Source organism: Ceratocystis lukuohia (assembly GCF_044167205.1).
Source record: "Ceratocystis lukuohia strain C4212 chromosome Unknown Supercontig2_pilon, whole genome shotgun sequence".
NCBI classification, from domain to species: Eukaryota; Fungi; Ascomycota; class Sordariomycetes; order Microascales; family Ceratocystidaceae; genus Ceratocystis; species Ceratocystis lukuohia.
This window is the reverse complement of record NW_027263521.1, coordinates 2,441,697-2,465,091: the sequence shown is the minus strand read 5'-3', so window position 1 is coordinate 2,465,091 and position 23,395 is coordinate 2,441,697. Positions and strand designations below refer to the sequence as shown.

The window sequence follows — 23,395 nt, the reverse complement described above, 5'->3', positions numbered from 1 at the left end:
GCCAACTTGAGAAAACAACGCAACTGTATTTATACACTTCTAGAGAAAAAAAGTCAAAATATGGTAAAAAGCAAATAGTGCATATTCCGACCTCAGGCAATGAGCAAGTTATAAAGGATGGGATGGATATGCACTAGACACAAGCTCACGATACTCCCTCCCCTGTCGTCCTTTAGTTGCTCCAGACTTGGGGGTTCAAATTTCCCCTTATCACAGCAAAAGAAAGCCGCAGGTCAAAATTCTGTCACCTTTATGCCTTCTACTCCAACCAAGCTGGTACACATACATCCACATACTTAGTCGATACGCAAAGCTCTAGCTTCCTTCTTAGTCGAGATTTTCTTCTTACGCCCACGTTCAAACGCAGCGACAGAGAGCGGGTCTCTGCCTACGTTATCAAGATCCTTGACCTTGTAGATACGAATAATCCAGTTTTCACTAGTGAAGGCTTCCTCCAGAGTATCGAGCTCAGGAGACTTCTCAGGAAGACCAACATTGCGCACACGGTCGCGGGCTTGGCCTGGAGGGAATAGGTTCTGGTAGTTATAGTATGACATCTTGTACCTAGAATGACAAAGTCACAAGTTAGTTTTTCATGCAATTATTTTAGACATGTGTTCATGCTAAGGATCAACTTACATCAAGCTGTTCTTCATGGTCTCCGTAGCACCGCCATCGACGCGGTACTCGCCACGAGCAGTAAAAAAGTCACGTTCCTTGACTTCATCAGGCCAGATTCCCTCGGCAATACGGACCATCCACAAAAACTTGTTGATGTCATCACCAGAATAGCCTAGAAGAGCACCGAAAACAACCAAGACATAGTCAACCTCGTGCTGGCGCAGGATAGGGTAGCTGACCTCCTCACGAGAGCTCATCGCTTTGCCAACAGTAGCAATGTGAGTGTTGTTCCAGGTGTTATTGTCAACAAGGGTAGGACGGTCGGCCATACCACCAATTTGGTAGCCATAATCCCACCACGAAGCAATCTTGGCGTCCTGGGGGGTGTTCTGACGTAGCCACTGGTAAGCCTCACGGTAGTCATCAATGATGTGCTGAGAGCCATCGGGCAGGCGACTGGCAAGCACGACGGACGGAGAAGAATAGGCGTTGGAAGTAACCCATGTGCAATGCATGACAAACATTACCAAGTAAGTAGTCATGGCAGCGGCAACAATGACCTTAGAAAGCATGTCATAGACACCAACCAAGGGTTTGTTAAGGGTGTTGAGACCACTCTTATTACTCTTCTTCGTAGCCTCGGCGTCCTGTTTGGCAACAGTGGCAGGGCTGGGAGTCTCCGCGGACATAAAGGCATCCAGGACTTGGGACAAGGCCAGAGCAGCAGCAACACAAACAATAGGAGTAAGGGTCAGCATCAGACGGACCATTACACCAGCAAAATAACTTCCAAACAAGGCATATACGATGACAAAAACATGCTGGTCCTCCAACTTTTGGAAGCACATGTAAACACCTGCAGGGAACAGCCATATCAACATGTTCAGGTCGAAAAAGAAGGCGGGCCAGGCAGTAGGCTGGTGCTCAGAGACGGAAGCAATAATGGGAATATGGATCTTGGCGTAGCCAGTGTCCCACAACGAGTAGAAACGCCCGTTCCAGGGGGCAATGTAGCCAAGTGAGGTCAAACCAACGAGCGCACCAATACCCAGAATAAAGGTAACACCGACCAGGGTAACCAGGAATGTCTGGAACTGGCGGCCAGAGATGGCCGAGCGCACATACTGGATAAATCCAATGAACTGGATGAACCCAAAGATTCCTAGACAAAGTTAGCACAACAGCCACATGTACGGACAGACGTATGAAGACCCAAGACTTACCAAGGGCGGGCATGTGCTCGCTAGTACGCACAGGGAGGAAGCCAACAAAGGGAATCTGCATGCTAGCAATCGTGCCCAAAGCGTACCAAGTAGAGTAGGCAACGTACAAACGGTTGCTAAAACGCCCCATAAGAATGAGGACAAACGAGTGCAGAGGCAGGAGGCAGGTAATGAAGGCATATCCACCCCACGAAGCCACCATGTAGCCGTAAGATAGAGCACAGAGGGCACCCCATAGCATAGAACCAGCCTTGAGGGACTTGATCCACAAGTAAAAAGTAAATACCAGCAAGAAGATAGCAATAGCCTCATTATCATAAGATCCGGCAACCGAGCGGGAAATATAACCAGGCGCAATTCCCATGAAGATAGCAGACAAAAGACCAGCAGAAGGAGAGGTTGTCATCTCGTTGGTCAGCAGGTAGGTTGCGATAGCGGTAAGACCCGAGCAAGCGGGGGCAAGCAGGACGCAAATATTGCGGATATCGACAGGAATAGTTAATGTGCGCAGAGCATGGTAAATGACACCACTGGTAACCATGAGACCGGGATAGAGCGTACCGCCGGTAACACGGCCGAGAGGATGCCAAGTGCGGTCATCAAACCAATCCCAGAAGTTGTAGAAACCATTGGCTACAAGATACTTGGTAGCTCTGAAATTAAACCATGGGTCAACTATGCGGTAAAAGTGGTGTTAGATATAGTGCAATCAGGATTAGACTAAGGCAGATATGAGCGGCGCATCGCGTAGTGGACGCAGGAGACAATGCGGGAAAGATGAACTGACATTCGTGAATGATACTCTCGAAGCCTAAAGAGCCAATTAAACATAGCGTTAGCAATACTAGAACAGCAATGAAGCAATTATCAGAGAATAAACAACAATGGCTTACGGATCACCGAAAAGAGACGACTACTAACAGCAGCGCCAAAAACCAAAGCCAGGATCACGACTCGCAGAAGCCATTTTTGATTGTTGTCGACTTGGACCTTGCTGCCCGACAAAAGCGGTACTGCCTTGGCAGCAGGAACAGCGACCATGGCGAGACAAAGAATCTGTGTGTATGTGTGGACGATGATGATAGAGGAATCAAGTCAAGCCGTCAAGTAACACGCTGCAACAACTCCAAGCAAGAGAACCCAGCTCTCGCCAAAAGGGACCAGAACTTAGTAACAGAAGAAGGCCAAAACGAAGAGAAAAATAGGTACAGGAGCGTAATTTGATTAATGCAGCAGCAGTTGTAGCTAGCTGAGGCCAAAGCAGAGATGATGTGAGGATTGATGAAGGAGGCAAGGAGAGCAAAGCTAGCAATGAAGGTCAACGATCAGAAAGTTAAGGAAAGCTTGCATCTCACGGACACGCGGCTTCAGGGTTAACTTAGAGGTTGTAGTGGATATTATGTATGAGGTACGGCAGAACTCCATATATATTTGGTAGTATACACAGGTACATGCTACATTCTTGTCACCCTTCAGCTAGTCCTGGGTTAAGGCAAGCCTGGCTCCAAATTGCGACGAGAAACTAAGGACAGCATGTTAAGCTTCGAAAGCATTGGCCAATGAGAGTCAAACTAGTTTGTTTTGCCGGTTATTAGCCGGTTGGGGTTAAAGACCCCAGCAGCTATCATGGGTTCTTTAATACCAGGACATTTGATAAGGATGAAGGAAACCTTCACGATATAATTTCTTTGTTTGCATCTACAAAATCCACACCGAAATTTTGCAAGTTCTAAAGCTTATATTGTACACAGGAGACTGATGGATAGAGAAGTAAAACAACAGGGGAGAAGAATAAAAGGGAAATGAAAGACGGGATGTTCTAGGTTGGATGAAATACAGAGAAAAGCCCGACCAAAAGAAAAACTGCGTTAGATAGGAAAGTAGCCAGCAGATTGCGCAGCCTTTCGGGAAATGTAAACACATCAGTATAGGTCGCGGCATCTAACCGAGACCGTGAATCAACAGCTCTCCTGATCAAAGCATCCATCAGCCCAGCGAAGATCTAGGGCCGGGGGGTCAATTGTCGTGGGGAGCGATGTTGGAAATGCAGCGTCTGTCAGTATTCGATTTGGGTGCCTGATCCAGCCCCGTCGCATTTCTGTCGTTGCGGGACAGAGATTGGCCTTGTGTTTGTTTGCCTTGAAAAAACTAGAAATGGAGAAGAAAGGAAGGAGATAAAGGTATCGGAGGGTGTAGAGAGAAAACAAACAAGTCTTCGCATAGTAAAATTATACATTTGGTGACTAGTTTACGCCTTAGCCATGTTGTTGAAGAAGGCTTCGAAATCGAAGTTAGGGTCGGTGAAGTCAACGGCTATCGGGTGTATGTTAGCAAAGAATTTGAGGAAAAGCGGATGCAGTGGTATGAAGATTTAGTTATTGGAGCTTGGAAGGGGCAATGATGCAACGTACACTGGGAGCTTGCGGGAGCGGGGTTCTTGTTCTTCGCGTACTCGGCCTTAGCCTTAGCTATCAAGCTCTCCTTGTGTTCATACTCGTGCTTAGCAGCGGCGGCCTTCTCCTCGGATCGTATCGCACGCTGGTGGGTGAAACCATAGAAGACACCAAAGGCGAGGGATGACCAGCGCAGAACCTATAGCAAGGACTGTGGTTAGTCATAGTTTACAGCAAAGATAATATTGCGTGTGTATGTGTGTGTGTGTGTGTGTGTGTGTGTGTATGGGTGTGAAATACCACTGCGTGGTCAATCACATGTTGTTGGAGGAGCACAAAATACAATAATGGCCGGGATGCAGAAAGTCAACTCTCAATTGGTTTGCGCGTTAAACTTCCGGCGTATATAATTTGATGTATCTTCTCAAGAGGCTGATAACCCGATGCGAGCCTAGTCGACACGGCTGGACGGGTAGCCGGACAATGTGAATGCATCACGACCATCAAATATTTGTGCGTTTTCTTTGGCCTCCTCTCAAATCTTATGTCAGACTTTAGTTGGCTGGCCTCCGACTTGACAAGAACTTTTTGTGCTCCTCTCGAATGGGTTTGATATCATGGCATAAGGATGGATCGGATGGGGAAAGAAAGCCATACGTTAAGTGTAGTCGCTGAAGACATTTTGATGGCTTTTTTCTGTATAATTAAGGATTCCAAGGTCAATGGAAGGGAGCAAAGGCGCAAAAGAGAAAAAAAGAAAGAAAAAAAGCTCTTCAAATTATCGCAGCAAAAAAGACGCCACAAAGAAGTCCAATTGGCCCGGTCCGAGGGATTGGCGTGAGGAAGCTGAGTAGCGGAGGAGGGGGGGAAGGGGAAAAGTGAGAAGAGATTATTGAAGGCTGAGAGTGAGGATTATTTTGCTTAGTATTTTTCCGTTGCTCTTCATTGCTTTCTGTCAAGCTGGAGCGAAAGGAAAAAATTGGCTCCAGAGCAGGATTCGGGAAAGATCGCAGTTTTGTGCATGTATATAGACTTTTGGCTGCAAAAGCCAGCTTGACCATAGCACGGGCTATGAACAGCAAATATACAGGTCAAAAGTACGAAGTCGCTAGAGTCCAAACAGCCCGGAGATCAACCGGCTCCTGTCATATCACGTGACCACATAACCCTGATAATGTCCCTTAGATAGGGCTTGACTTGACAGGATAAGTCTTGGAGCTATGTTCTCCTTGGGGGTATTGACCCCTGGCTAAGTCAACAAGGCCAAGGCCAAGCTTAGATATGGACGAACACATGGTACAAAATCTGGCTTTGGCTTTAGCATCATCTTGCGACAACACTCCAGAGCCGTGAATATTGCTCCAATCTATCAATCAAGAATTCTGCTATTGATGACAGATACATTTTGCACCTACAATCAAAACACAGCCCTGACCTTCGGCTTTGAATGAACTAACTTGATTGAAAGCAAGCAATAAGATATCTATGCAATTATACTAGGTACTACTTTTTCTAGTTTCCCATCACAGGACCCACGAAGCATTTCTATTGGATGAAGCTTTCAATCTGCCAAAGCAACTTGATTAACGTCTTGAAGCATCCGCCAGCACCTCTTTTCCCGGGGAATTCCACAAACAGTCTCACCAGCACATAGCGGCTTTCATAATAGAATCGACTCTCGTACTAGGCAAATCTGTATCGACGCTTGTATTCTCGCATTGAGTAAACACGCAACCCCGCCTCTCCTTTCCAATATCGTCACCTTTTTCTAGATAAACCACATATCAGCCACCATGCAACAACGGCGTGATGAGATTATGCAAAAAAAAGCCAAGCTGGCTGAGCTAAAGCGCCAGCGCGAGCTACGAGCAACCCAGGCCTCTTCTTCTCGCCAAAGCATTGGTTCTAGTGATGTACGCACTTTCTCTTTCCCTCTATACATTCCTTTTCGCCTCTATCTCTCTGTCCCTTCTATTTGCTTCTATTGTATCCTCCCATTCATTCTCCTCCCCAACTAACCACCTTCTCCTGCTAGCTTGGATCGCCCTCAGGGTCTAGCCGTGCCGATTCCCGCCGCGATATCGACTCCCTCATCAACAGTCTAGTGGGTGATGGTCGTGCCGGCCCTCACTCCGCCCCCGGCGGCTCTACCCCCATGTCCCTGACTCTCAGGGGCAGCAGGCCTAACAGCGTCCTCAGTGCTGGCGACTTGAGCACCGAAGCCTCCGACTTTGCGACCCTGACCAGCATCGCGACAACAGTGCCAGTGCTCACTACGGCACCTCTGACAACTGTCTATGAGATGGAACCGCAACAGGCCCACGATACAGCCAAGGAGGTAGTCACGTATAGCAAGGCTGTACAGACAACAGAAGAGTGGAGTGGCCCCATATCAACCGGCGTAGGTACCGGGCCAGCAAATGGTCGTAGCCGTGGTCATTCCATGGCTTTTTCAGACGTGGACGACTACAGCTCAATGATGATGTCTCCTAGCAAGCAGCGACTCAGCCGGCGTGAAAGAGAACGCGAGGAGGAGCTCCGTCAAAATATTCGCCGAGAAATTGAACAGGAACTCAAGGCTGCCCAACAACTTTTAGATGACGGCCAAATGAGCTCCGCAGATGGCCCAGCGTCGACGAATTTCCCTGCACGTGCGCTAAGTGCCGAAGAGCTAGAGGCTGTCATGGGCTCGGAGGATTTCCTAGACTTTGTAGAACACTCGTCGAAGGTCATCGAGCGGGCATTAGACCAAGAGTACGACATCCTGATGGACTATGCGCTGCAAGGACAAGACATCGATGAGGAAGACGATGGGAGCGGAAATACTGGCGGAAAAGGCCGGCATAAGATCAAAGAGATTGCCCAGTTCTATGACGAGCGCTGGAGTAAGAAGCGCATGGTTAGCGGTATTGACTGGTCGCCCAAGTTTCCCGAGCTTTTCCTCGCATCGTATACCAAGAACCCCACTGCACCCAATGACCCTGATGGCCTGGTCCAAGTTTGGAACATGCACCTACATGACCGACCCGAGTTTGTCTTTCACGCGCAGTCTGACGTGCTCACGGCCAAGTTTTCCCCCTTCCATCCTAATCTCATTGTCGGAGGTTCATACAGCGGCCAGGTTTTGCTATGGGACACACGAGCTAAGTCAGCTCCCGTGCAAAAGACGCCACTTACGGGCCATGGCCACACCCATCCCGTGTACTCAGTCGACATTGTTGGTACCCAAAACGCTAACAACATCATTTCTTGCTCTACTGACGGCGTTGTATGCGCCTGGAGTATGGATGTCTTCGCCCAACCACAGGAGCTCCTTGAACTCAAACTCCCATCGCCCGCCAAGCTCGATGAAGTCGCACCTGCATGTTTGGCCTTTCCGCAGGCTGACCCGACTTTTTTCCTCGTCGGTACTGAAGAGAGCGCTATTTACCCCTGCCACCGCTATGATCGCGCCGGTGCCAAGGCCGGAATCGAGGCGGGTGTAAGCTATCGTGGCCACCATGCGCCCGTTATGTCAGTTGACTTTCACCCGGCACGCGGCCCCGTTGATCTTGGTGATCTGGTGCTCTCATCCTCACTAGACTGGAGCGTCAAGCTGTGGCGTGTGCGAGCACCGGCAGCCACTAGCACGTCTGCCGCTGCCACTGATGGTCACATGACACCACTAGTTGATTTTGTACGTGAGGATGTGGTCTATGATGCACGATGGTCGCCGCTTAAGCCCGGCGTATTTGGGCTTGTCGATGGAGCTGGTTGGCTCGAGTTGTGGGATATTACCGTCGAGACTGAGGAACCAGTAGCGCGCATTTCGCCTAGTTCGCGCAAGGATGGCCGGTCAATGCTGAGCAAGAGCCTGAACAAACTGGCATGGGAGAAGACGGACGGTAAGCGGGTGGCAACTGGCGGCATCGATGGCACGGTCACTGTTTTTGAGGTTGGCAATGGGTTGGGAGGCAAAGAAGAGCTGCGTGCCGAAGAATGGACAAGCGTGAAGAAGTTGGTGAACCGCATCGAGACGATGGGTGTCAATGGCGTAGTAGGATGAATCTTTGTTTTTCCATTTTTTTTCAAACAAGATGGAAGGAAGAGGGTCTACGAAAAAGCTAAAATAATGGATAAATATACTATGTGACGATATGAAAGGCGTCTCTGTCCATGTTGATACTGTGAAAACTGCGCAATATGGGCATATGAATAAGGGAGAGAACGCCTGATTAAAGATGGGTTAAATGTTATACACAAGAAGAAAGGAAAGAAAAGCACCCGTAGAAAAGAAAATGAAAAGAAGCAATGAAACACAAAGAAGAACGACGCCTAGATGGAAATGTAGAGGTGCGATAAGACCAAACAAAAAGAAAAAATCAGCCCAGAAAATAGAAGATACTCCGGAAAAGTAAAAAAAAAAAAAAAAACAAATCTCATGTATCCGGTTCATAACTCGGTCATTGTCAACTCTCTCAGCCTCAATATCAGCACATTTAATGCATGTACTTACTTATAGCTACGCACATTCGCGCTGACTTCCTTAGCCCTCACCCCGATTTCTACGCAAAAGTCAGCGAAATCTCTTGCTCTTTTCCAAAGTCCGCATCGTCATCATCATCGTAATCGGCCCACGGATCTGCTAGAGCGATAACAGGGACCGGAGCTGTAGTAGCCGCAGCCGTATTCACTGCCACAGCTGACCCCGTAAACCCAGATTCCGTCCCATTCGGTATTTCTGTAGATACAGGAGATGCAAAGCCTGATGTTACCCTACTGCTATCAGTAGCTGTAGAGGGGACCGCTAGTCCAGGTGATGGACGAGCTTCATACCCAGCATCCTTTTCCGGCGGCGGCGGTGCTGGCACAGACTCAGTAAATGACGTATCAAAGGTCATTTCGATTTCATCCGTATGATACGGTTCGAATCCATATGGATCCTTTTTGAGCGACGGCGAGACATAGACTGGATTGTTTTCGTACGGGGCGGATAAAGAGGGCGATGGAATTGGCGACGGAAAGCCGGTGGCGCTGGCTGAGGGCGACAACGTCTGGGCAGCGTGAAGGCCAGGTGCAGGTACGTCTAGCCCACCAGATCCAAGAGATTCGCGACGGATGGAGGCTGGCGGAGGGCGGATATCTCCGATCTTGACATCACCAGAAGCCGATTGACTAGCATTATTGCGGTCTTGAGCTAGTTCAGCACGTATAGCCTCGACGTCAAATAGCACTCCACTATTGCGGTTCGGGTCAGGCGGTGTGCCGCTCATACCCGCTTCAGACCCACCACTACCAGCACTCTTTTTTGTCTTGTCTTCATAAACCTCCCATTCCGCACGCTCAAGCTGCTTCTTGCGTTTCCAAAAGCTAAAGCCGGACTTAGCTGCTTGCTCCTGTTTGCCCTCGCGTTCAAGCTCTTTGCGAGCCTCTTCAATCTCGTTGATCAGCTCTCGCTGGCGTTCCTGGTGGTTTTCGGGGTCGGGGTCTTCGATTTCATTAAACTCGTCACTCTCCACCACCCAACCACTTTCTCGCAGGAGCCGCGGCATAGCCGTGCGATACTGCATGTGGCCTGAGACGTATTCAGTGCAGTCAAAGTTGTCAATACCGGGGATATCGGTAATTTCAGTAAGCCCAGCAACACGACTGATTCCACCGCTTGTGAGACGGAAAAGATACCCCAGGATCCAGTCGTTGCGGTTATAGCCATTGAGAAAGTAGCCTGATACCACAGACCGCACATTCAGATACTCGTCTTTTTTGACCACAATAGGCGAGCCGTATAGGTAGACGTTTTGTACAAGCCCATAAGCACCCTTTCTTGCCAGTTCCTGTAAGCACGAAAAAATGACACGGGATCCCAGTGAGTATCCTACTAGAGTCACAGGGCGCGTGCCCAAGCTGCGGTCTATGAGTGAGTCGGCCAAAATTAGACCAGCAGAAGTGGCACGATCCAAGGAAACAGCCCATGGGTTGTCAATCAGATAAGCGAGCTTAGTCAGCACGACAGGAAGCTGCAGAGCAGCCATTAAACTTATGAGAATTGTGCTGCCCAAAACCTGCTGAAGACCTTGAGTAAGAGCCTATAACCAAGTAACTTGTTAGCACGTAAGCCGCAGGCCGATGGGCTTTCCTCGTTATTGGATTGTTCTCCTACCTCTGTTGCCAGGATGTTGATAGTGTCACCCATACTCCTCAACATCTCTGGTTCCCATAGAACGGAGTAGATATCACCCATGACGGAGTCAACGGTACTAAACGGCAGTCTGACATCGTCTACCTTGCCTGTCATCCAGCCCGAGACCGTCACAACAAGATTAACCCGCTTATTATTATGCAGTGGGCGGTACTCAAAGGTTTTGACAGCGCCTGTACGACGCCCAGCTGCTCTCCCACCAATAACACTGCCAGAGGCTGCGGCTGACGAAGTGATAATGGCAGCTCCACCCGTCCCTGCTAAAAATCCACTTGTACCACTAACGCCAATGGTCGTAAAACCAGCAGCCAAGCCAGCCCCGATAACAGGTGCCAACAGGCCAGCGGAAAGGCCGATAACAAGACCACCACCAACCGTAGCAAGGCCCATCATGAGATATCGTCGTTTTTGAGCCAACTTGCGACGCTGCTCCAAGTGCTCATCCTCATTCCAATTTTCCTTTTCGGCTGCCTGCTGCATCTCCAGGGCATCAGTCACACGCTTCTCAAAGCGGCAGATATCAAGCCATGACACCTCCATATGCTTGCCAACACGCTCTAGAAGAGCTCGCGAACGAGCATCGTACACCGAGTCCGCAATCAAGAGTAGAAATAAATCGCAAAGGACGGTCCATCGCAAATCAATGTCAATCTTTTGCGTAGTGGGCAGCTGGGATGGAGTCTGAACATGAGGCATCTCCTCTCCCGCGTGCTTCTCATACGGTGGCGGAATCCCAGCTGGAGCCTCTGCATCGGAAGCTGCCGATACATCGCTGAAACGGGGGTTTTTGCTTCCTGGGGTGGATGGGGCGCTAGAAGTAAACGACTCTTCTGCCATGGGGTTTTTGACGCGTGAATTGGCCATCAAAGCAGGCACGAGATCGGCCGGGACGACGCCATGCTCAGCCAACTGCTCTATCATGATTTGCTCTGCAGGGTTGATTTCCATGTGTGCGTACAAGCGAATCATCATTTTTTGCGCCCACATCCTGTTATGCTCAACGGCCATATTAACAGCACGCTTAGCTCTCCAGCTATTACATGTACGTAGACGAGCTTCCGCCTCGGTCACCATGCGAAAGATTTCTAGGCGGACCATACCGACATAGGCCACACGTTGGCCCTCGGTGAGTAGATCTTTGGTAGCCTGCATCTGTGACACGGCGTCACGCTGTTCATCGTCGTCTTCAGCTGTGGCTGCTGTACTTTTGACTTCCCGGAACAGGTACTTTGTATTTTCATCCATACTGGTGGCCGATTCAGCATCGTCATCCATATCAACACGCGTGTAACCCTTACCAGCGCCTCCGAGGCCAGCATATCCATATGTCTCCTCGGCTGTTACATCGTGCTCGCGAGCAACTAGTCGGTCATCGTCATCGTACATGTCGTAGGAGGCATAGGCCGGCATATCCTGCCATGCACTATCATCTTCAGCTTCCTTCTGCTCATTCTTGGGGGTTGAGAGTAAAGCTTGGTGTGAGTATTGTGATATACCAGCAGAAGGACTGGTGATGCCAATAGTTTGAGAACTATGGCTGTGTTTGCTTAGTGTGCTAAGGTTGCGCGAGTGGCCAGCGGGTTCATTAGACTCGGGGGTTATTTTTGTGTCAGAAGTGGGTTTAGATTCAGCATCAGATTCGCACTTGGCATCTGATTTGGGCGTCTTGCTATCTTTGGGCTCAGACATGGGATCCGTCATTTTGGACAGGGTATCGTCTACTGGTAACTGTGGCAAATGTACATTGGCTGGCGATTCGTTCAAAGCTGTTGTGGCAGGACCCGTGGATAAGGATGTGGATATAGGGGATTCGGGCGAAGTCTTCGATGAAATATCGGCTGTAGGCTCTGATGGCGCATCGTCTAACTGCTCACCAAGGGAGAGCCTACTCTCAGCTTCTTTAGCGACTGCATTAGGGGGCCACACTCTTCTCTATAGCTGATTCGGTCTCTTTTTTCGCGTTTAATTGGGTATCTGTAGACGCTGGTATATCGTGTGGTGTTCTAGCCGGTCTAGGAGATTCGACGACAGCAGTAGCTGCGAGAGCAGCAGACTGCGCGGCAGGGGGGGCGCGGAGAAGGAGGGGCAGGTCTCTTCTTTTTCTTCTTAATTTTACGGATAGGTAAACCGAATTCGTCGAGTTCGTCATCAGCGGTGATGGTTAAAGGCTTCATATCATCAGCCAAGGCATCGGGCGGGCCGGCGACAGCCATGGTTGATGATGTCAGTGAGGCTCCGGGAAGATGGTGGCGGGTAGAAAAATGGGTGGGTATAGTGATCGGTTGGTATATGGGTAGAGATATAGACGGTTGAAGCGAAGAAATGCAACCAAAGAGGAAAAAAAGGAGCCAATCTGAGCTCGTACAAGCTGCAGTTTTTCTCGGCAGAAGCCAAAAGGCAACGTCACGGTCCTACAGTAATGAAAGCGACAACGGTTCTGTCTAAAGAACAACTATCACAGCATCAAGAAACCAGGACGAGCGGGCAACAGGTCAGATGGCTATTTCGCACCTTATCAAACCAGGTTTTTTTAGGGCAGGGGAGCAAACTGAAATGAAGAAATGAATAAGAAGACAAAGGGAGAAATGAATGGAGTTTACTCTCCCTCGCATCAGTCTTCACGATCCCTTTTAGTGACTTTCAGTGGCTTCAAGAAGGCGTGGGGCAAAGGGTTTCATGGACTATTCTTAGGGGTAGATAATAGACGACCCTAATATCACATTATTAACATTATTAACCCTATTGTCTAGGCTTCCAACAATCCTGGCGGTTCCCTCCTTCCTCCTAGTCTTGATGAAGCGTCCGAATCGTCCGGATTTAATACCTAGTACTTGGCGTGATCGGCGGCTTGTGACGGAGCTTAGAAATAAAATTTTACTTATTCTCTTTCCATGCCTTCTCTTTTCCATGAGAGATATGATGTAATGACCATGTAGATTGAGTTGTTACAACAACGAGCGCGAGCAAACCTGATAGGAGGCTACAAAGCTACTGACAGGAGAATGGCATGTGAAGAGGAAGAGCAGCGAAATCATGTTCAGAAACTTTTGTTTCCGAGTTGTCAACATGCTATCATAATAATATCTTTTCGGAGACACGATTGCTGCGGTTTTCTGGTGGGTGGATGAGCTAGCCTGAGCTTAGCTAGAAGCGTAATGTACCGACAGCGCGGTATATAGTCTCTGCTATTACAGTGTAGAGATGCCTAACTACACTGGTCTGCACTGTGTCGTACACGGGCCGCATTTCTCGGGTTGCTCCTCAAACCTTCAAGGCGTCGTGTGGTCACCGAAAAGTCCATCATCTTTGTTTCATCCGCCCACGATGAAAAGCTATAGCTTTGGCCACCCACAACCGTCTTTTCTTACGGAGAGCTCACACGCAAACTTGATAATGGCGACCACTTCCTATCGGTCTATTGTCGTACTGTAGGTAGCAGACCCTATGGATAGTATGGTATGTACACTAACATCATGATAGCGTACCGATGGCGAAGCCGTACTTGGTAGATGTTTGATAGGCGGGAGATACTGGCCGCCGCAGGTTGGCGTTTTCTCTGTGAATCTACGGGTCTATATCTTGGGGAATGGCAATGACAAAGAAATCCTAAGCCGAGGCTAGGCACCCTGCCAATATAAAACCGGTGCCGGCTGCTGCTGGCCTTAGAATCCACCGATATGCTGTCTCTAGCGCCGACCTCATTAGAGTTTTGACTATTTAAGCGTTTAGCCTTCTTTTGCCTTTGAGAATTTCCTGCTTCATCCTGCTTTCTCAACGTGCTCAAAGGGGGACTAATCCCACTTGGGGTGGCTTCACGATAATCACGGCGACTGAGTTGAGAAAGAGCCTTGTGCTGCTGGCAGCAATAGACCTACCCGAGCGCTGTTTGAATCTACGGTTATTGCCGATGACTGCTTGTGTTGCCATTGGCCTACCTCTATGCTTGATTTTTCTTTGCCATTCTCCCATCCACAATGGCATCGGCCATAGCCTCAGAAACCACTCAGAAAGCAGTATCCTATATATCTGGGTTATCTGCCATGCCTGTATCAGAGTTTTTGGAAACTGCACCTGCAACCACATTCGAATCTGCGTTTCCACCTGTCTCTGCCACCATATCAGCAATGCTAACGGAAACAGCTAATACTTCTGATGTGAGCCACAATCAGGCTCCTGCTGGGATCAAAGTTAGCATCATCACCGGGACCTTCGCTGGAATTGCCTTGCTTGTTGCTGGTGCCTGGTATATTCTGTGGTATCGTGGCCGCGATGGTATCCAAAGCCATCAGGGGAAAAGAAGCTTTGGCGCCTCCCAAAACACCCTCCTGAACAGGCTCAAATTGAAGCCCTCGAGAGTGATTGGTTTGCAGCCGGAAAACAATATACAGGCTCCGGTTATAGCCGCCGGCTCTAATAGCCCTAGGACTCCACTCACTAACCGCATTGCTGGTAATGGCCTTGCTCCTTTGTCTTCCAGTATTACTCGGCCTGTCACCCAAACTTCCGGTGGTGTTATTAGCACTGGCCTTACTTCTCTACCTCCAAGAAAAAAACTTACGCGTCGTCAGCTTCCTGTTTTTAGCCGCGCCGTAGCCCCATCTTCTGAAAGGATTCCTGCTCCCCCGTCCACAAAAGACAGCTCAGGTACTCCGCCAAAAGCTCCATTTAGTAGAAGTGGCTTGAGTCCTATACCCATAGCCCCGCCCGCTGCTGCAGATGCTGTCAGGCTTTGTAGTGTGTCTATACCTCCGCCAGCAGCTCTGCCTAGTGGATTGCCTGCTATTCTACCTGGTGGCCTACCTACTGTGTCATCTGCTGCTCTGCCTAAAACTAGCGCTCCAGTAGTAGCAACCCCCCGCCCTGCGAGGCTTGGTATTTCACCAAAAGTTCCGACTCTACCTTTGCCTTCTCAGGCTAGATCTAAGTCTGCTTTAGCCCGGGACTTCCCTCTTCCGGCTGGATCTAAGCCTCCTCCCGCCGGACATACCACTCCTCAAGCTGGGTCTAAACCTGCTTTGGCTCCTCTCTTCCCTCCTCCAGCTGGATCTAAACCTGCTCCAGCCGGACCCATCTCTCTGGCTCCATCTGTGCTTCCTCAGGCTGGGTCTAAACCTGCTTTGGCTCCTCTCTTCCCTCCTCCAGCTAGATCTAAACCTGCTCCAGCTCTGGCCTTCCCTCCGGCTGGATCTAAACCAGCTCCAGCTCCGCTCCTCCCTCCTCCGACTGCATCTAAACCTGCTCTAGCTCCGCACCTCCCTCCTCCAGGTGGATCTAAAGCTGCTTCAGCTCTGCCCTTCCCTCCTCCAGTTGGACCTAGGTCTGCTCCAGCTCCGCCTTTCCCTCCTCCAGCTGGATCTAAAGCTGCTCCAGCTCCGATCCTCCCTCCTCCAGCTGCATCTAAGCCTGCTCCAGCTCCGATCCTCCCTCCTCCAGCTGCATCTAAGCCTGCTCCAGCTCCGCACCTCCCTCCTCCAGGTGGATCTAAACCTGCTCCAGCTCTGCCCTTCCCTCCTCCAGTTGGACCTAGGCCTGTTCCAGCTCCGCTCCTCCCTCCAGCTGGATCTAAACCTGCTCCAGCTCTGCCCTTCCCTCCGGTTGGATCTAAACTTGCTCCAGCTCCGCCCTTCCCTCCTCCAGCTGGGTCTAAACCTGTTCCAGCTCCGCCCTTCCCTCTAGCTGGATCTAAAACTGCTCCAGCCCCGCCCTTCCCTCCTCCAGCTGGATCTAAGCCTGTTCCAGCTCTGGCCTTCCCTCCGACTGCATCTAAAGCTGCTCCAGCTCCGCCCTTTCCTCTTCCAGGCGGATCTAAAGCTGTTCCAGCTTCGGCCTTCCCTCCTCCAGCTGGACCTAGGCCTATTCCAGCTCCGCCCTTCCCTCCAGCTGGATCTAAACCTGCTCCAGCTCCGCCCTTCCCTCCTCCAGCTAGATCTAAACCTGCTCCAGCTCCTCCCTTCCCTCCTCCATCCGGCCCTATCTCTCTTCCGGCTCCAACTGTCCCCCTTCCAGGTCCACTTGGTGCGAGACCTGCCGATTTACCTAATTCTAGACGGAACAACCTTCCCGACCTCTCGTCTGCCACTCCGCCTTTCAATCTTCATCGATCTACTGCTGTACCCCTTCATAATCCGCTGCCTAATCACGCCATATCTTCACTCAAGCCGAAGCCGCCCATTCTCAACCAAAGACCTGCGTCGCCCTCAAACAGCCAGCATGGGCATCAGGCCCTGAAACGTATAGAAGATAAAGAAAGAAAACCAAGTCAGCCCCCTGACAAACCGCCACAGTTGCGTTCCTTTGATATCATCATTGGACCACTAACCGCTGGCTTCACGTTTGTATTAACTCCCAATCAAACGTCAAACTCCACTACTCCCACTACTGGAGTTATCACTACTTTATCTAAACTTCATATGCAAGCACGCTTTCACTTCCACAGACGTCTGCCAACTCTGCCAACTCAAGAGAAGCACACACAATCTCCCAATGGGATCTCTGTTCAGTTTGATCGATCATACTCGAACGACCCTATCAAAAAATTAACTGCTAAGGAGTTTGCAGCCCGCATATTGGTAAAGGATGTCATTCTGAATGCTGGAATCCGACAACTAGAGCTGAAGGATTGCACTTTAGATGAATTTAAATTATTCAACAGCGAATTAAATCAGGCGGACCAGCTGCAAGAGAGCCAAAGACCAGGCAAGAAGCAACAAGAAAGCCAGAAGCACAAGAGCAAGAAGGACGACCAGCAGCAGGGAAGGCAGGAGGAGAAGAGCCAGAGAGTGTTAGAAGTGAGAGAACCAGAAGCAGGGGAGTTAAGAGCAGGGCAGTCAGAAGAACGAGAAGGAAAGCAGCCAAGAGGACAAGAACCAGAAGCAGGAAAGTTGTCAGGAGAAAAAGCGCATGGGCTAAGAGCGTAAACAGACCTAACTAAAGACAATTTTCCCAAGCGCTCTAAATGGGAGTTTAAACAGCGGTTTGTTCGTCTCGATATTCTTCTCAACTTTATTTAGTTTGCAGTTCTCAGCACATTTAACGCAACCTCTACAATCTCCTCTTTGAATCACACTTATACTCCCATCATGCAGAGCTTTCTTTATAAAAGGCTGTTATTCCCTGATGAAATGCTAGCCTACGTTTTACCGAGTGCATCATAGGTTCGCAGCAACACAAACAGTCCCAGGCACAAATCACAAAAAGACGACCTTATTCCTATAGTCCTTCCTAGAACTAGACCCCCCTTCTCCTTCAACTCCAGTAGAACATCAGCCTCTCGTGAAGAAGCGGCCAATCATGTTACTTGCTAGGGCACCTGCAAGGTTACCACCCGAGAAAGCACTACCAGCCAGATTTGAAGCCTGGCTAAACTTGTCGCAGCGCGAGAATGCGAGCGTGTTCATTATAGTAAGAACAAGGGCGATCACTACAGTTATAGGAGAAAATAAACATGTTAACAATAGCAATTAAAAACAAGAATCATGATAATCGTAGAAACACTCACCCACAAGAGGCAACCAGAGAAACTCGAACTTGAGAATCGCTAGGATTGCCATGACGACCCAGACAATCGGCTGCGCATAGAGCGCCAGCCAGAAGAACCGGCTATCAGTGGCGTTGATGACCTTGGAACCAGGCTCGCTGCTCTCAAACACCCACTTGGAGTCGCCTGTGGCGGGATCTACCTCGTTCCACCAACGCAGGCCAACCAGGCGCCGACCAGCAATGTTCTTCGCGTAGTAAAAATCGGCAGCCAGTAAAAGTATGGTAATGATGAATATCATGATCCTAGGCGGAGAAAAATGCAGATTAGTTCAGACTTCCTGGTTCCAGAGGGAGGTAGAGAAGAGAGTTATAGCCTACATGCTTTGTGTGAACAGTAGTCCAAGAAGATACACTAGAAAACTTGCTACAGGTAGACCAAAGTCAGTCTCTATTTTCCATGGAGCCGGCTATCAAACGTCTCGTAGCACACTTAATGCCAAAAACCTACCTGACCGGAAGCCTAAGAAGGTCAGCAATGTTACTGGGTGCGAGCTGAGTCTCCAACTCAGCGAGCCTGCAGCCGGCGGTGTCTCCATTGTACAAAAAGTGCCAATACTGAGTATCTCAAAATAGGTTTTTATATGTGTATGTGTGAATGCGTAGCAGATGTCCGACCAGGGACACTTTTTCGTCGTATGTAATTAGGGCTCGCGGTTCGTAGCTCGTGGTTCGTTAACTCGTCAATATTGCAGGGGATTTCGACATTGAATATCAAGCTTATCCGCTGCTTATCTCGTTCTGCCTTGCTTCAACCTAGCTCAGCTCAGCTCAACTTAGCTCCTCTGTCCCAAGCTTTCCTATCCAGTCTAGAGCAAGCTATCACTTGCTTCGTCGATTGCAGAAATGAAAATACCAGCAGCTCAGTCGTAGCGCCCAAAAAGTACGAAATTGTATGCGGGCCTTTGCGGTGAATCAATCGAAAAAAGGCGGCTAGATAGAAAGACCAAGTGAATCTTGACACAAACAAAGGATATCATATCTTGTTGGAGAATGCAAAAACCCTTGGACATAACCCGTAATGATAGTCGTGTTCGTTTGGCAGCTGTTACAGCTATGTTGGCACCTGCTGACAGCTTTGCAAGCGAACCGCCCCACATTTCACCTCACTTCAAGCCCAGTTCCGGCTGCCTCCCTTTCTGCTAGACGTGATACCAGCAGTTTTCTTCTTTGCTGTTTCTTTTCCTCCTGTCCTCCACAATGGCCGCCCAGTCGGCCAATATCATCCGCCGCTCCCTTCTCTATGGTATGTTCCTCAGTCCCCTCTACCATGTACTTTTTTTCTCATTTCTAATTTGCCCTCTTCTCATAGTCCCCGCTTCAAGCGAGAAAATGCTGGCCAAATCCCTCCATATAAAATCGGACAACATCACCTATGATCTTGAAGACTCTGTTGCCCTTCACAAGAAATTTGACGCCCGCTCCCTTCTCACCACTCATCTCGCGTCTTTTCACCCTGTTGCCGGCCGACCTGCCGCATGGAAAACAAATACCGAGCTTTGCGTGCGAATCAACGCTGTTTCAACGCCCTTCGCACTTGCAGACCTCACATCTCTTGCCTCATCACCTAGTCTAGACGCCGTTCTTATTCCTAAAGTTAACTCTGCTGCCGACCTAAGCTTTGTGACAGATGTTTTGCGTCACATTGCGCCAGAGAGGCACACTCAGAACTCACCCAATCCCATTAAAATTATTGCACTAATTGAATCGGCGCGCGCTATCATGAATCTATCTGAAATATGCTCTGCTTCTCCATTTTTGAGTGGCTTGGTTTTTGCCGCTGAAGACTTTGCTCTTGACTTATCCATCACTCGCACACCTTCGTTGGCTGAATTCCTGTACGCCAGGTCAGCCATCGTCACAGCTGCTAGAGCCTTCAATCTCCCCAGTGCAATTGATCTTGTTTGCACTTCATATCGCGGAGAAGAGGACCTAGATAGACTCAAAGAAGAGTGTATTAATGGACGCAATATGGGCTTTAATGGGAAGCAGTGTATACATCCAACGCAGGTTGGGCCAGTTCAACAACTTTTTGCTCCATCCCAAGCTGATCTCATATGGTCTGCCAGGATTTCCATTGCAAATGAGAAGGCAGAAGCTCAAGGACGCGGTGCATGGACCTTAGATGGCAAAATGATTGATGCCCCCGTAGTTAACAAGGCTCGTTCAGTTCTTGAGAGGGGCGTCAAATGTGAACTCGACGTTGCTTCTATCATGAATTCATGGAAAGATCAATCCCCAGAATAGGTATATCATTCCTCCCCTAAAGCTAACAGGGGCTACCAGCGGTTAGGCCTCCAGAATCTAGTCATTTCTTCATGCGCCTCATCGATGACCTCGTAAATTTGGCCTCTTTCATTTCTAGGCACAAACTGCTCTAAACCTTCAGACTCTACTTCTACCTTCAATCTCTTAGCCTGAGGTTGTAGGATTTCATGGTTTTGATGCGCCTGTTCCAAAGGATAACCATGGGATTGAGGGTCAAAACTTTTCAACATTGCCCAGCTGCAGCTCGCTCTAGAATCGTGTGGCAAGAGTGATGTTTCAGCAACAGCAGCAGGCCAGCTCCCCTCAAAGACACTGTCAGTCTCAGTAACAGGCATGTTGTCCCCACTTAAAGCTCTATCTGGGAAGAAAGAAGCCCAATCCTTAGAATATCCCGCACTGTTATGGAGTTTGAGCTGCTGACATGCCTGCGGCCGAGAACCTTCTTCCAAGAAAGGGAATTTTCTTAAATGGATGGCTGAATGGTGTGACGATTGATGCAGGCTATTAGAAACATTGCCCAACCCCCATGTACAACCTTCCATAGGGACATCATTATTGCCTTCTAAACATGCAACACTGCCGTCATTTGGGAGCGATTCGGACGTAGTGTGCTTTGTGCAGCCTGTATGCTGATGAGGTCTTGCTGCAAAGGATGGATGTAAGTCAAAAAGTTGAGGCCGGTTGCACGGCAGGTCGTCAGCAGCAACTTCGGGCTGAAATTGGACTTGCTGAACTCGTTCTTGACGCCCAATTTCTGAGACTGGCAAATGGCCAATAAGCTGGCTCTTGGATGGCAGTCCTTCTTGCATTGTCTCTTGTCTTGTCTTGGTATGACTAAACAGCCCGTCTTCAGTTTGGCAACCAATATCTTTGTACTGCGCCAAAGGTCTGACAGTCCGCCCATACATTGCCATTTCCGGCTTAGATAGGCCTTGTAAGTTTTCAACATCATCTGCCGCATCCAGGCCTACATTCAATCCATCCTGAAGGTTCGGCTGTGACACGTTGGGGGATTTCATCCCGGCGGATTCCACCTGCATGGTTTCAGGAATAGAAGATACACTTTTATCAGGTTGGCGGTCTGCTGGCACCCGCGCAGTGGTTGTGCTAAGGGAAGCTCTCTGACGAAATTCCAAATCAACCACACCTTGACCATGGCTATGGACAGAGCTACCAGCGTCACACGACCTTCCAGTGTCAACATCTTCTAGACTTTCACGAACCCACTGCTGGGTAGCAACTAAATCAGACCTGAGGGCCTCAGATAATTTACTCCCTAGCGTTGGGTCTGCCGGCGAGACACATGCATCTATCCGCTTAGCCACACCATCATCAGCTCGTTGCTTTCTTTCCTCGACTTGCGGTGTGTCTCTTGTATGGCTAGTTTCTGGACACGGTTGGTACTGGATAGGGGATATTTCCGTTTTGTTTTGCTGAAGCTGGATCGAGGTTTGAGATTGAGATTTGGATTCTCGACATGAAGAGCATGCAGACTGTTCAACGGTATCCTCAACTTCTACGTGACATCGCCCAAGTTTCGCATCTCTGTGCAGCCCGTTTTCCAATTCTTCTTTGTTGACGGGAGACTGGCTACTTTCGTCGCCCTCACGCGCACATTTTGCAAGCCTGGTATGGAGTGTATCCGCATCAAAGCGTCGAGTAGCCCTTGAAAAATGCGTCATGGGGTTGTAGGCTAAATCTGGGACTTTGTGATGGTTAGCCATTTACACTGAGTACTTGAACATGAACGGCATTGCTGCACTAACCAAATCCCATTGATGATGCCGCCCTGGAATTTAAAAACAGTCCGGGGATAGGAGACGGCTGAACCTGTTGTGACCCCATTTTAGCATCAATATCGAGGTTCAAGTGTGCCTACTTTGTATACGCACCGTCAGCCTATTAGATGATGATATAGCTTCCGAGTCAAAACGATCCATGATATCTTTGTGCGAGCGGAGTTTGGGTTGCGAAGAGGCCTTGGGCTGCGCTTCCGTCTGTGAGAGACCGGTACTCTTTTCTTGATCCATGGCTCTCTTTTTGGCCTCTCTAGTTACCGCCTTTTTCGCATCGTAACGATCACGACGCGTCTTATGTCGGCCTCGCCTCTCAAAGCTCTCTGTGTCGGAACGTCTGCGTAGCCCTATCTTAGCAGGCTGGGTGCCATGTATATCACGAGATCGTAAATCACTTTTAATCCTTCTATGGCTATCTTTCCTAATGTTACGCGCCTCGCTATGAACGATTTCCTGGGAAGAATTTAACCATTGTGAAACCTTCCTAGAGGCGGAATGGTTATTGTCGTCGATGCCATATGGGTGCTGGCAATACTTGGCCAAATTGCCGTGCTCGTCGTTGTCTAGAGTTCTATTCATCTGTGGATGGTGAGGTCGAGCCCGGCTGGAGTCTAGGAGTTTCTGGGGTTGTGGTGAGTCAATAGCTGTGAGCCAGTCTTGGATTCGCGCAGGCCTTGTGCCAAAAGATTCACTGTCGTCTGGCATATCCGAAACAACAGTGGTGTCTAACGTTAGACTCAGAATTCATTATGGTTATAGGATAGATTGTAGTAGCATCACCAGCAAAGCTTTCGATTCAGATATGAGGGGTAAACATGGGGTGGGGCTGGACTATCTCAAGGTAAGTACTCTACAGAGCTTCAGATAAATAGCAGTTGACTAAATCACTATATCATAAATGTCGAAATCCGGACAAGGTCATTCCGATTTTCTAGGGTCCAATGTATTAGGGTTATCGGCACCCCATTTTCTGCTAGGAGGATTTCCTGTGCGACCAAATTCAATGAAGCTGGATTTTCTCGGTTGGTCTCAGATGTTGGTTGTGAGACAAAATATTAAACGACGAACTCGATGTGTTTCGAGGCTCTTAATAAGTCGGTTTCTTGGCCGCTCTGCTGGTTAATTGACATTAATGGCGATCGCGTTAGTTTATCGGAATTTTTCTTTTTTTTTTTTTTTTTTTTTCTTTTCACTACGTAGTCTGTTCTTTTTAGCCCTAGTTTAGGAGGGATCAGAATCCCTAGCAAGTCTCAGTGCCCTATTATTGTGTTCCTCTAGTTATGGCTTCACCTCATTTATAAATTCATCTTTCTTTTTCTTCTTCTATGTCTTGTTTTCTAACCTCAACGTCAACCTCTAGACAAAAAGCTAAGGCTTTCT

At 49.0% G+C, this 23,395-nt stretch overlaps 8 protein-coding genes across 8 annotated transcripts; 3 read left to right on the top strand and 5 right to left on the bottom strand.

Annotated features, from left to right (window-relative positions):
- Positions 1-296: 296 nt before the first annotated feature.
- On the bottom strand, positions 297-2,885 carry HOO65_020608 (oligosaccharyl transferase STT3 subunit; the record flags this gene model as incomplete). Its single annotated transcript, XM_071006464.1, has 4 exons — positions 297-564; positions 640-1,783; positions 1,845-2,519; positions 2,738-2,885. The coding sequence occupies 4 exons, from the start codon at positions 2,883-2,885 to the stop codon at positions 297-299; spliced, it is 2,235 nt and encodes a 744-aa protein (XP_070861246.1).
- A 1,207-nt stretch (positions 2,886-4,092) lies between these two features.
- On the bottom strand, positions 4,093-4,918 carry HOO65_020607 (atp synthase subunit e; the record flags this gene model as incomplete). The annotated part of the gene is made up of 3 exons (XM_071007006.1): positions 4,093-4,157; positions 4,256-4,436; positions 4,895-4,918. The coding sequence occupies 3 exons, from the start codon at positions 4,916-4,918 to the stop codon at positions 4,093-4,095; spliced, it is 270 nt and encodes an 89-aa protein (XP_070861245.1).
- A 1,112-nt stretch (positions 4,919-6,030) lies between these two features.
- HOO65_020606 (Cytoplasmic dynein 1 intermediate chain 2) lies at positions 6,031-8,282 on the top strand (the record flags this gene model as incomplete). Its single annotated transcript, XM_071006526.1, has 2 exons — positions 6,031-6,150; positions 6,273-8,282. 2 exons carry the CDS (start codon positions 6,031-6,033, stop codon positions 8,280-8,282), a joined length of 2,130 nt encoding a protein of 709 aa, XP_070861244.1.
- Positions 8,283-8,781: 499 nt separating this feature from the next.
- Positions 8,782-12,628, bottom strand: HOO65_020605 (DUF726 domain protein; the record flags this gene model as incomplete). The annotated part of the gene is made up of 3 exons (XM_071006320.1): positions 8,782-10,302; positions 10,377-12,322; positions 12,532-12,628. The coding sequence occupies 3 exons, from the start codon at positions 12,626-12,628 to the stop codon at positions 8,782-8,784; spliced, it is 3,564 nt and encodes a 1,187-aa protein (XP_070861243.1).
- Positions 12,629-14,389: 1,761 nt separating this feature from the next.
- HOO65_020604 (uncharacterized protein) lies at positions 14,390-17,332 on the top strand (the record flags this gene model as incomplete). Its single annotated transcript, XM_071000111.1, has 1 exon — positions 14,390-17,332. One exon carries the CDS (start codon positions 14,390-14,392, stop codon positions 17,330-17,332), a length of 2,943 nt encoding a protein of 980 aa, XP_070861242.1.
- A 345-nt stretch (positions 17,333-17,677) lies between these two features.
- On the bottom strand, positions 17,678-18,193 carry HOO65_020603 (Golgi apparatus membrane protein TVP23; the record flags this gene model as incomplete). The annotated part of the gene is made up of 2 exons (XM_071007085.1): positions 17,678-17,835; positions 17,914-18,193. The coding sequence occupies 2 exons, from the start codon at positions 18,191-18,193 to the stop codon at positions 17,678-17,680; spliced, it is 438 nt and encodes a 145-aa protein (XP_070861241.1).
- A 958-nt stretch (positions 18,194-19,151) lies between these two features.
- HOO65_020602 (Citrate lyase subunit beta) lies at positions 19,152-20,198 on the top strand (the record flags this gene model as incomplete). Its single annotated transcript, XM_071006916.1, has 2 exons — positions 19,152-19,197; positions 19,264-20,198. The coding sequence occupies 2 exons, from the start codon at positions 19,152-19,154 to the stop codon at positions 20,196-20,198; spliced, it is 981 nt and encodes a 326-aa protein (XP_070861240.1).
- A 32-nt stretch (positions 20,199-20,230) lies between these two features.
- Positions 20,231-22,720, bottom strand: HOO65_020601 (uncharacterized protein; the record flags this gene model as incomplete). Its single annotated transcript, XM_071006481.1, has 4 exons — positions 20,231-20,577; positions 20,752-21,924; positions 21,986-22,049; positions 22,112-22,720. 4 exons carry the CDS (start codon positions 22,718-22,720, stop codon positions 20,231-20,233), a joined length of 2,193 nt encoding a protein of 730 aa, XP_070861239.1.
- Positions 22,721-23,395: the final 675 nt, after the last annotated feature.